The sequence below is a fragment of the Mirounga angustirostris genome, unplaced genomic scaffold (assembly GCF_029215605.1).
Source record: "Mirounga angustirostris isolate CCGP_5_RB_7025 unplaced genomic scaffold, mMirAng1.0.hap1 SCAF_1, whole genome shotgun sequence".
Lineage (NCBI taxonomy): Eukaryota > Metazoa > Chordata > Mammalia > Carnivora > Phocidae > Mirounga > Mirounga angustirostris.
In genome coordinates, this window is record NW_026991709.1 from 65,651,003 (window position 1) to 65,664,614 (window position 13,612).

The window sequence follows — 13,612 nt, forward strand, 5'->3', positions numbered from 1 at the left end:
TTTGTGGCTATTATATGATCACAAAAATCAAAGAACACTGAAGTAGAAAGGGATCCAAAAAGCCTTCTACTTCCACCACCATAAGGCTAGGCCCTGTGAGAACCTGGACACAAAAAGTCAGAAAAATATGGCCAACCCAATGTAGCAATCAATAATGACAGCTAGAGTAGCCAATAAGTACCTACTGAAGAAATTAAGCCTATACAGGACAGGAATCCATGTTCTGGGACAGAAGGAATAGCCTATGTATACCTAACCTATACACCAGCTCAATTTATAGGTTTTAAAACTCAGGCAATTCAGAATACTATTTACTACCTCCATTCATTCATTCGTATACATTGAGTGGGCTTTAGTGAACTTTGGATTATTTTCCCACTAATAATCCTAAAAATTAAGATCATTTGCATTCTATTAAGAATCTTTATTGGCCACAAGTTGGGCAAGGGGTAGAAGGAAAGATATGCCTGTGCTTCTGTAGAATAGCAGTGATGATAGAAACAAAGATCTGGTTCTAATTTTACATAGTGGGAATAACTGGAGTCTTAGGTATGAAAGATACTGAGGCTTGCTGTGGATGTTAGTAACAATTTTTCCCAAGAATTGTGTTATATAGGGTTGCATGTGTAGGGATCAGGATTATCATATATAATAAATAAAATTATAAGATGCTTAGTTAAATTTGAACTGCACAGGGCATACTTATATTAAAATATTGTTCATTGTTTATCTGAAATTCAAATTTAGCTGAATGTCCTGTATTTTATCAGGTAACTCTAGTACAGACATATTCATACAGATATATGAATGGCAGGATAGGAAAAACAATCAAATAACTGAATAGGAAAATGAAACATTTTTTTTTAAAGATTTTATTTATTTATCTGAGACAGAGAGAATGAGAGAGAGAGAGAGCACATGAGAGGGGTGAGGGTCAGAGGGAGAAGCAGGCTCCCTGCCGAGCAGGGAGCCCGATGCGGGACTCAATCCCGGGACTCCAGGATCATAACCTGAGCCGAAGGCAGTCGCTTAACCAACTGAGCCACCCAGGCGCCCATGAAACATTATTTTTAAAGTAATAATAAATCAACAATCCCAGGAAGAGAGACCTATCATAATTAGGACAACTCAAAGATCTCAAGTTACATATTTATAAGCTCTTTATCTTAGATTTGTTTTTGGTGAAAACTTCAGAATTAATTGTGAAAACTTCATATAAATTACCTCTCCAGGTTTAAATGAATACATCTGTGAAATGAGGGGGTTGAACTGGATGAGGGCAAGTGCCTCTTGCCCTCCTCAATAAATATTGAGCACTTACTGTGTGTCAGCCATCACATGCTGGGCGCTTTAACATATGTCATCTCATGTCATATGTACAATTCTGTGACACTTCTGAAGTTTACACCAGTTGGAGAAACTTGCTTAAAGTTACATGGCCATAACGTAGAAAAATTAAGAATTAGAACCCATAGTCCTCTAACTCAAAGTCCTTTTTTTTTTTTCTCTAATTCATGCTTCCCTCTAGACCAGGGATCAGCAAACTTTTCCCAAAAAGGGCCAGATAACAGATATTTTCAGCTTTGCAGGTTTTACTGTCTGTCACAACTTCTCAACTGTGCCATTATAGACCAAAAAGAGACACAGACAATAAGTAAGTGAACAGGTGTGGCTATGCTCCAATGAAATTTTATTTACAAAAACAGGTGGCAGGCCAGATCTGGCCCACAAGCTATAGTTTGCCGATCCCCACTCTAGCCCAGTGCCATCCAAAAGAACTTTTTGCAATAATGAAAGTGTTCTATATTTGCACTCCCCTTTATGGTAGCCACTTACCACATGTGGCTATTGAACATTTAAAATGTGGCTAACACAACTAAGGAACTGAATTGATATATTTTAATTAATTTTAATTAAGTTAAATTTATTTATTTTTTAAAGATTTTATTTATTTATTTTGTCAGAGACAGCACAAGCAGGGCGAGCAGCAGGGACAGAGGGAAAAGCAGACTCCCTGCTGAGCTAGGAGCCTGATGCAGGCTCAATCCCAGGACTCTGGGATCATGACCTGAATCAGAGGCAGAGGCTTAACCGCCACCCAGGTGTCCCAGTTAATTTAAATTTAAATAGCCACAAGTGGCTAGTGGCTCCTGTATTGGATGGCGCAGCTCTAGATGATTAGTAATATCCTGCCCAGTTCAAAGATTCCACTTAAAATCACCAAGGATTAACTAGTCAATGTGTGAAACTGTTAGATTACCTTAAATATAACTTCCATTTTAAAATGAAGACCTAAGAACAAGCCATTAACATCAAAGGCCTTTTATTCTGGCCTAGAATTTGGTCTAGGCCTATGGCCTTAGTATCTGAATCACAAGGGCATGGATTCCTGCCTATACCCCAAGCCTACTTGTGCTGAAATCCAGGGATGCTCTGTTTTTCATAAGGTCCCTCTGTAATTTTATGTGCAGTCAGTTGGGTATTGGTTGGGGAGTTCGGAGCTAAAGAACTCAAAGGAAAATATTAAACAAAACAAAACAAAACAAAAAATGGCCCTACTGAATTCAATACACATGTACCCTGTGATTTGGAGAAACAAAATTCCTCATTTTTTTTTAAAGATTTTATTTATTTATTTGAGAGAGAGAGGATGAGAGACAGAGAGCACGAGAGGGAAGAGGGTCAGAGGGAGAAGCAGACCCCCCGCCAAGCAGGGAGCCCGATGTGGGACTCGATCCCGGGACTCCAGGATCACGACCTGAGCCGAAGGCAGTCGCTTAACCAACTGAGCCACCCAGGCGCCCCTCATATTTTTAAAACATATAACCCTGTGGCTTAAAAAAGGGGCATTTTTTATGAGTATATGTAACCTTTATTGAGCTTTTACTATGAGATGGGCACTATTCTAAGTGTTTTACATTCATCATTTATTCCTCACAACAACTCTATGAGGTATTTCTATCATAACCCACTTTACTGATGTAGAAATTGAGATACAAAGAGTTGATGTATTGTCCCAAGGTTACAGGGTTAATAAGTGGAGGAGATAGGATTCAAACCCAGGAAGTCTGGCTTGAAAGCCTATGATCTTCACAACATGCTACATTACTGAACTGCATCTACAAGACACCTGAACTTCAATGTTATCAAGTATAAGTACCCACCCTGAATCTGTAACCCTCCTACAACAACCCAACCACCCTTTGTGGAGTGTGGGGAGAGGAAAGAATAGAATGCCAACATTTGAAATAAAAATAAGAGTAAAGTGTGCCAAATTTATGTTAAGTTTATAAAAATCTTATTTAGGTTTAAAAAAGCAAACAATCCCAAAAATTCCGTTTTCATTAACAACTGAGAAAAATATCTAATTTTATTCTCCAAAAAAGGATTTTGGGGTAAGGAAGGGGTGAGAGTTCATGAAATTACTAACTTCATGGAGAAACAACTACACTGTTATATAACCACCACTATGGATCTTTTGTTTAACAAACATTCACTGAGTACCTCCACTGTCCTAGGCAAATCTCATGGAGCATACATTCTAGGAGGCTTCTTTACCACCTTCCTATTTCATAAACACAGATATAACTTATAAATTAGGAGCTAGAATACTCTATCTCCAAAGTACTCTGATAACTAAAATTTTTTTAACTGATCTTTGGTGGTTAGGCAAACACATTTAGGAAATACACACACATACACACACACAAAAATAATTTTTAACTCTCAAATTCCCCATTCCCATGATACAACCTCAGCGATGTCATCTGAACTGGTGAAGGAAAAACTGTGTCCTGCTAGTTGATAGGCCTGGATCTCGATTGCATCCAGCTTGGCTTGCATTATGTGTTTCTGACTTTCACATTCTGCAGTACTAAAGCCAATTCCATTTAGCTCTAGCAAGGCCAAGCAATACTGAGAGGGCATTTCCACTTTACAGAAAACATCTGGAAGAAAAAAAGAAAACTAAAACATTAATTCACCAGTTAAGTGACTAGATTAGCATCATCACCTAAACACACATGGAATTTTTCTAAGCAAATTCAGAGATGCTATCCAAGCTATTCTTCAAGATCCAGTCTCCTGAGCAGCACTCTCAGGCCAACAAGGAAAGGCATAAAAGTACTTCCTACTTTTCTACTTCAGCACTAGACTACTACCCTTGTCTACATCGAGAGCAGAAAAACTGGCAATCTTGTGAATGGTCTGGATTACAAGAGGCTGCATTTCTCCCAAGATAATGTTTCAGCTTCTACTCTTGGCAAGAGCAAGAGAGCCAATCTTATTTGCTAAACTGACTATAATGAGTTAATCTCCTGAAATTATTTCCAATATTCCTGGTTCCATGATATGCATGCTTGCACAAAGAACTAAAAATGGAGGTTTCTTATTTTCTAGTGCTCTTACCAAAGAATAAAGAAAAAGATTCCTGAAGTAAGAATCAGAGTATTTTTCTATCTGCTGACACTTCTCAACAGAGTAGTCATCTGTATCAGTTTTTCCAGTACGGTCTTTGAAATATTAGTCTCAAAGATACTCTATGAAAAGGGTGGAGCTGAGAGACACTGCACTGTGAGTTCCAGTGTTTACATACTGCTTTTGGATATTCATGATGCCTGTTAATTTAGTAAAGGCTCTGAGAAGACCTGAAGCAACGATGACTATTTAACTGAAAATCTGAAATTATTTGACCACAAAACCATTTATTTTATGTAACACTTATTAACATCCTGAAAAGTACATGTCCATAGAATGCACTTTGGGAAATCTATCCTAAATCATTAAGAAAAGATCCATACCAAAGACTTCAGCTTCCAGTACTATGGATCACAAGGACTCTGAGCAACCCTGGCCTGCCCTCCCCAGCTCCACACACATACATTCTTTGAGGCATTGCTGGTCTCAACCAGCAGGAGAAATGTCCAGGGACACCCACAACCCCCACCAAAAGCAAATAAACAAGTGAGAGCTACTGGCCTCTAATAGGAGGAATTAACAGACAGTCAGAGCCTGGCTTTAAAGACCTGGACCCAGAGCAGAAATTCATGGGATGTGGAACCAGAGAAATCAGGAACTAGGGTCAGAACAAGAACAGTAAAGCGGCACAAAGTCAGAGTGACAGGGAGCAAGCCTGTATCCATAGGCAGTAGGAAGGAGCAGTACTGTCATAGGAATGAAATCCTACAGCCAAAAGGTTGAGGGGATATAGAACTTCAGAATAGCAACAGGAAGAGAAGCTAATTCTCAGACTTCTGTTCTGAACCAACACTCAAGGGAGGTTAGTGTGGTCCTTGGATGTGGTGTACTATGGTAAGGAGCAAAACCTTTCTTGAGGAAGGCTTTCCCCAAGTTAGGCCTGCAGGGCTCCACTGATCAAATCCTACATGAACTCACAAAGAATATGAAACATACAAGATAGCAAAGAAATACAAGTAATATACAGCAGAAACAACAAATGGCAGATTTAGACCCATAAGAATCGCAGATATAGATTCATTAGAACAGAATACAGAGCACAGTTATGAGTAAACTATTTACAAAATACAAAAGATGAATAGAAACAAAGTAAAACTGATGAACCATGAGAGACGATGGACTCTGAAAAACAAACTGAGGGTTCTAGAGGGGAGGCAGGTGGGAGGATGGGTTAGCCTGGTGATGGGTATTAAAGAGGGCACGTTCTGCATGGAGCACTGGGTGTTATGCACAAACAATGAATCATGGAACACTACATCAAAAACTAATGATGTAATATATGGCGATTAACATAACAATAAAAAATTTAAAAAAGAAACAAAGTAAAACAGTAGGAAAATATACAAATATATCAATAATCACAATAAATTGGTAAAATTGTAAAAAAAATTGCTAAGTTTGAAAAATAAATGAATAAGCTATGCTTTGTTTATAACACACATCTAAATCATAAGGACCAAGAAAGGTTAAAAGGGATAGAAGAAAATATTAGGCAAATATTAAAAGAAAGTTGATGCTGCCATATCAATTCCAGAAGATAGACTAAGATTAAAAGTCGTATTAGTGCTAGAGCTGCTCATAATATAATGATAGGTTTAATTCATCAGGAAGATAAATCAATTTTAAACAGGTATGCATCTAATAAAATGGTCTCAAAATATATAGTTAAAATATAGTTAAAATTGAACTACAGTGAGAATTAGATACAAAAGTTTTAAACAATAACCTTGACTTAATAGACATTTATAAAATTCTGCATCCAGAACTAGAATACACATTCTCTTATATATACATAGAACATTTACACATAGTTCAGGATTTAGGTTGCAAAGCAACTCCAAAAATTTCAAAGAATGGGTATTACATAATCATGTTTTTTTAAACACAATACAAATAAGTTTGACTATTAAAAATTACAAAATAAAACATTTCCAAATATTTGGAAATTGAAAAACAACCTTCTAAATAACTTATATGTCAAAAATGTCAAAACAGAAAATGTCAATAAATATTTAAGATATAATGAAAACATTACATGTAAAATTTTTAAGATATAATGCAAGGAGAGCTTTGAGGGAAATTTATAGCTTTTAATACCTCAATTAGAAAAGAAAAAAATGATTTGAAAACTAATGAGTTTAGTGTCATATTTATGAATTTAGAAAAAGTGCTACAAAATAAAGTCAGGAGAACTAAAAATCAAAGGCAAAAATTGGTTTTTTGAAAAGACTGAAAAATTGGATAAACTTCTATTAAGATTAAAGAATAAATATGGTGAAAGAAAAAGACAACATAACAGATAAACCACAGATGCATTAAAAAATTAGCAATAGCTTAATGACAATAAATTTGAAAATCTAGATGAAAGAGGTAATTCTTAAAAATATAGTTTATTATAACAAAAATATATAATAACAATAATATAATAAAAACATAGTTCACCAAAACATAATTAAAGATAAAATTGAATAATCTTACAACTGTAAGAAATCAAAGTAATAGTTAAAAATATTTCCACAAAGACAGTTTATAGGCAAACTCTACCAAAATTTCAAGGAACACATCATTTCTATGATACACAAACTCCTCCAAAGAAAAAAAAAGGTTATATTTATCAACTCATTCAATGAAACTAGAATAACTTTGTTACCAAAAACAAAGCACAAGAAAGAAAAATTACAGCCATTTTATAACCGATGAATTGGCAAAGTTGAGACAATATGAATCACCAAGATTTCTTTCACATCGCTGTTTAGAGAGTAAATATATACACCATTTTGGAAAACAATTTAGCATAATCTTATAAAGTTGAATATTTCCATTCTCATGACAGAGTAATTCCAAACTCAAAAGAAATTCTCACCCATATGTACCAGGAAACATGTACATGTGTAAGAATATGTATACAGAACTACTTGCTATAGCAAAACAAAAAATAAAACAAAATAAAACAAAAATAGAAAGAACCCATTTATCAACAGTAAAATGTAAACAGTAAAACAGTAAATTTTGGCACACTCACACAGTGATATATGACACAGCAGTGAAAATGAATAAATTATAGATTTTTGCAATAACATGCATTAATCTTATTAACATGATACTGAGTAAGAAAAGCAAGTCCCAATGTGACAGGTGTTTTATATAAAAGTTCAAAAACAAGCAAAACTAAATAATATATTGTTTGGACTTATATATATATGTATATATATATATATATGCTAAAATTTTTTAATTTAAAATAAAAAGGGAACAATAAACATAAAACTGGGTGTGCAAGAAAGGAGGAGCACATAGGTAGACACAAATGTCTATTATTAATAGTGTGAGTGAACAGATATTATATATTAAAATAATAAGTAATAAGAGGACCATACATGGACGAATGATGATAGTGTACATGAAAGAATGATTATGACAAACACAAATCTGTATAGCTGAGATCTACTTTAAAAAAGAGAGAAACCAACTCACTCCATCCCTAGAAAATCATCTATGTTCAACCCACTCTAGAAAGGACATAATTGATCCATGTGAAAAGAACAGGATACTTGGTCCTGAGTCACAGTAAGCAAAGTCACATTGTTACTAAAATTTAGTCACACCCAAGCAAAAATCAGCTCTCTAGTGGGAGAAGTCAGCTGCCAAAACAAACCCACCCAACAGGCAAGAGAATGAGAAAAGAAAAAGAAAAAGATTCTGGAGATCCTTCAAGCATATTCTGAAATAATTATTTCCAAACAAAACTTGACAGTTGTTTACATTCTCTCTAAAAACTTTATTTCAATGTACTTCAATTCTATGGACTCTTAAATAGGAAAGACTCGGCACTGTACAAAAGAAAGCATTTAATACCTCGTGGCCACCCACTTTTGAAAATTTGCCTAAAAAAGGAGTTTTCAAGGCACAATGAAATTGTAAAAGTTAAAAATAACAAATGTAGAGGGTTTCTTATACTTTTCTGGAACCATAATTTCCTTTTCCTGTAGGTGAAAAATTGTCTTTAAGAGTGGGAAATTTCCCTCCCGAAGATACTGAAAGTTTTTAATTCTGATAATGGGCAACAAAGGTTCTTAAGAAGTTACAGACTAATCCATACCACCATCACTAAACGTTGGATCCTAAGGGCAGACAAGGCCAACTGAGAGGGAAAGAGACCGTGTTCATTCACATTATCGCCCATGAATGTAGAAGCAGTCCTGTGGCATATGTACCATATACTCCCAATTCCTTGGCCTGCCTACATTGGCTTAGAGAAGCTGAGTTTGAAACATTTCAGTGCACGATGAAGAGCTGCTAATTAACGTTGCTTAAGCAACTCTCCTACAACAACAGACAACTCCGTTTGATTTTTGTATTATTCTACTCCAGTGATGCTGGGGAGAACATTACTATTAGCACAGAGGGCTTACATTAGTAGTAAAAATCATGATCACCATCATTATCATCATCATCATCATCATCATCTAACACAGTAGTGAGTGCTTAATCTGGCAAACACTGCGTTAAGTTCTCTCTCATTTAATATTTATAACATTATAAGAAACAGATTTAAAGAGTGTCAGTAGCTTGCCCAAGGCCTGTCACTAATAAGTAATACAGCCCAGATTCAAACCTGGTCTGTGCAAATTCATCAATCTGCTGTTTCTAGTATTTATTAATCAGGCAATAAATTCATGGTTTAAATCTTCTCACAATGAAATCAACTTTGTTCCATTTCATCATTTCTACCATAAGCATATGATATGCTCTCTGAAGTCAAGGTAATCACTCTTGTGCAGCCAGCAGACTGCACAATAAATCCATGCTATTTATCATGACATAAAAAAAAGATTCACATGAATATCCTTTGCTAGAGAAATAACTATTTAAAATTCTAAAAAGATAATACATCACTTTTTAAATTCCATGACAGAGTAGGGTTTTTTAAAATTTTCTTTTATTATGTATGTTAGTCACCATACAATACATCATTAGATTTTGATGTAGTGATCCACGATTCATTGTTTTCGTATAACACCCAGGGCTCCATGCAGTATGTGCCCTCCTTAATACCCATCACCGTGCTAATCCATCCCCCCACTTCCCTCCCCTCTAAAACCCTCAGTTTGTTTCTCAGAGTCCATAGTCTCTCATGGTTCATCTCTCCCTCCAATTTCCACCCCCTTCATTTTCCCCTTCCTTCTCCTAATGTCCTCCATGCCATTCCTTATGTTCCACAAATAAGTGAAACCATATGGTAATTGACTTTCTCTGCTTGACTTATTTCACTTAGCATAATCTCCACCAGTCCCATCCATGTTGATGTAAAAGTTGGGTATTCATCCATTCTGATGGCTGACTAATATTCCATTGTATATATGGACCACATCTTCTTTATCCATTCATCTGTTGAAGGGCATCTCGGCTCTTTCCACAGTTTGGCTATTGCGGACATTGCTGCTATGAACATTGGGATGCATATGGCCCTTCTTTTCTCTACATCTGTGTCTTTGGGGTAAATACCCAGGAGTGCAATTGCTGGATCATAGGGTAGCTCTATTTTTAATTTTTTGAGGCACCTCCACACTGTTTTCCAAAGTGGCTATACCAACTTGCATTCCCATCAACAGTGTAAGAGGGTTCCCCTTCTCCACAACCACTCCAACATTTGTTGTTTTGTGCCTTGTCAATTTTTGCCATTCTAACTGGTGTAAGGTGGTATCTCAATGTGGTTTTGATTTGGATTTCCCTGATGGCTAATGATGATGAATATTTTTTCGTGTGTCTATTAGCCATTTGTATGTCTTCTTCAGAGAAGTGTCTGTTCGTATTTTCTATTTTTTTGACTTGATTATTTGCTTTTTGGGTGTTGAGTTTGAGAAGTTCTTTATAGATCTTGGATACCAACCCTTTATCTGTAGTATCATTTGTCTTCTTCCATTCTGTGGGTTGCCTCTTTGTTTTGTTGACTGTTTCCGTTGCTGTGCAGAAGCTTTTTATCTTGATGAAGTCCCAAAAGTTCATTTTTGCTTTTGTTTCACTAGCCTTTGGAGAGGTATCTTGAAAGAAGTTGCTGTGGCCGATGTCAAAGAGGTTACTGCCTATGTTCTCCTCTAGGATTTTGATGGAATTCCTGTCTCACATTGAGGTCTTTCATCCATTTTGAGTTTATCTTTGTGTATGGTGTTAGAGAATGGTCGAGTTTCATTCTTCTGCATGTGGCTGTCCAATTTTCCCAGCACCATTTATTGAAGAGACTCTCTTTTTTCCATTGTATATTTTTTCCTGTTTTGTTGAAGATTATTTGACCACAGAGTTGAGGGTCCATACCTGGGTTCTCTATTCTGTTCCATTGGTCTATATGTCTGTTTTTGTGCCAGTACCATGCTGTCTTGGTGATCACTGCTTTGTAATATAGCTTGAAATCAGGCAAAGTGATGCTCCCAGCTTTTTCTTTTTCAACATTTCCTTGGTGATTCGGTGTCTTTTCTGATTCCATACAAATTTTAGGATTGTTTGTTCCAGCACTTTGAAAAATGTCACTGGAATTTTGATTGGGATGGCATTGAAGGTATAGATTGCTCTGGGTAGCATAGACATTTTAACAATGTTTATTCTTCCAATCCATGAGCATGGAATGTTTCTCCATCTTTTGTGTCTTCTTCAATTTCTTTCATGAGTGTTCTGTAGTTCCTAGAGCATAGATCCGTTACCTCTTTGGTTAGGTTTATTCCGAGGTATCTTATGGTTTTTGGTGCTATTGTAAATGGAATCATTTCTCTAATTTCTGTTTCTACAGTTGTGTTGTTAGTGTATAAGAAAGCAACTGATTTCTGTGCATTGGTTTTGTATCCTGCCACATTGCTGAATTACTGTATGAGTTCTAGTAATTTGGAGGTGGAGTTTTTTGGATTTTCCACATAAAGTATCATGTCATCTGCGAAAAGAGAGAGTCTGACTTCTTCTTTGCCAATCTGAATACCTTTTATTTCTTTTTGTTCTCTGATTGCTGTTGCTAGGACTTCTGGTACTATGTTGAAAATAGTGGCAAGAGTGGGCATCCTTGACATGTTCTTGATCTTAAAGGAAAGGCTCTCATCTTTTCCCCATTGTGGATGATATTTGCTGTGGGTTTTTAATAGATGGATTTTGTGAACTTGAGGAATGTTCCCTCTATCCCTATACTCTGAAGAGTTTTAATCAGGAAAGGATGCTGTTTTTTGTCAAATGCTTTTTCTGCATCAATTGAGAGGACCATATGGTAGGATTTTGTTGAGGATTTTGGAATCCATATTCATCAGGGATATCGGTCTGAAATTCTCCTTTTTGATGGGGTCTTTGCCTGGTTTGGGGATTAAGGTAATGCTGGCCTCAAAGAATGAGTTTGGAAGTTTTCCTTCTGTTTCTATTTTTTGAAACAGCTTCAGGAGAATAGGTATTATTTCTTCTTTGAATGTTTGGTAGAATTCCTCAGGGAATCCATCAGGCCCTGGACTCTTGTGTTTTTGGGAGGTTTTTGATCACTGCTTCAATCTCGTTTCTGGTTACTGGCCTATTCAGGTTGTCCGTTTCTTCCTGTTTCAGTCTTGGCAGTTTATAGGTTTCCAGGAAGACAGTCATTTCTTCCAGGTTGCTTAATTTATTGGCATATAGTTGTTGATAGTAATTTCTAATAATTGTTTCTATTTCCTTGGTGTTAGTCGTAATCTCTCCCCTTTCATTCATAATTTTATTAATTTGGGTCCTACCTCTTTTCTTTTGGATAAGTCTGGCCAGTGGTTTGTCAATCGTATTAATTCTTTGAAAGAACCAGCTTCTAGTTTCATTGATCTGATCTACTGTGTTTCTGATTTCTAATTCATTGATCTCTGCTCTCATCTTAATTATTTCCCTTCTGATGCATAGTTTAGGCATCGTTTGTTGCTTTTTCTCTAGTTCTTTAAGGTGTAGAGTTAGTTGGTGAATTCAAGATTTTTCTATTTTTTTGAGTGAGGCTTGGATGGCTATTTTTTTCCCCCTTAGGACTGCCTTTGCAGTATCCCATAGGTTTTGGACTGATGTGTTTTTGTTCTCATTGATTTCAATGAATTGTTTAAGTTCTTTGATTTCCTGGTTGACCCAAACATTCTTGAGCAGAGTGGTTTTTAGCTTCCAAGTGTTTGAATTTCTGCCAAATTTTTTCTTGTGATTGAGTTCCCATTTTAAAGCATTATGGCCTGAGAATATGCAGGGAATAATCTCAATCTTTTGGTATCGGTTGAGACCTGATTTGTGACCCAGTATGTGGTCTATTCTGGAGAATAGAACTTCTGGAGAAAGTTCCATGTGCGCTCGAGAAATATGAGCATTCTGTTGTTTTAGGGTGGAATGTTCTGTATATTATCTATAAGGTCCATCTGGTCCAGTGTGTCATTCAAAGCTCTTGTTTCTTTGATTTTCTGCTTAGATGATCTTTTTTGCTGAGAATGGAGTATTGAGGTCTCCTACAATTAACGTATTGTTATCAATATGACTCTTTATTTTGGTTAACAGTTGGCTTATGTAGATGGCTGCTCCCATGTTGGGGGCATAGATATTTACAATTGTTAGATCTTCTTATTGGATAGACCCTTTAAGAATGATACAGTGTCTTTCTGGATCTCCATCCCTTCACTTTCAGTCTGGATGTATCTTTAGGTCAAAAATGAGTCTCTTGTAGACAGCATATGGATAAGTCCTGTCTTTTTATCCAAACTGCAACCCTGTGGCATTTTATGGGAGCATTTAGGCCGTTCACATTGAGACTGATTATTGAAAGATATAAATTTATTGTCATCATGTTGCCTGTGAAGACCTTGTTTCTATAGATTGTCTCTGTAAATTTCTGTTCTATACCACTCTTGGGGTCTTTCTCCTTCTATAGAACCCCCCATAATATTTCCTGCAAGGCCGGCTTAGTGGTCACATATTCTTTCAGTTTCTGCCGGTCCTGGAAGCTCTGCATCTCTCCATCCATTCAAAATGACAGTCTTGCCAGATAAAGTATTTTTGGCTGCATGTTCTTTTCGTTTAGTACCCTGAATATGTCTTGCCAGGCCTTTCTGGCTTGCTAGGTCTCTGTGGTTAGGTCTGACATTATTCTGATGTTCCTCCCTCTGTATGTAAGGAATCTCTT

At 36.3% G+C, this 13,612-nt stretch overlaps 1 protein-coding gene across 10 annotated transcripts in view; it reads right to left on the reverse strand.

The window, feature by feature from the left end:
* POLQ (DNA polymerase theta) overlaps nt 1–13,612 on the reverse strand; it is a 123,643-nt gene that overhangs the window by 36,173 nt on the left and 73,858 nt on the right. For all 10 annotated transcript variants that reach the window (XR_010413357.1, XM_064596716.1, XM_064596685.1 and 7 more), the window contains one exon: nt 3,754–3,947. Coding sequence is in view for 9 of the 10 variants with exons in the window: in XM_064596716.1 (XP_064452786.1) it covers nt 3,754–3,947 (194 nt within the window). In the remaining variant the exon portion in view is untranslated. The remainder of the gene's footprint in view (nt 1–3,753; nt 3,948–13,612) is intronic.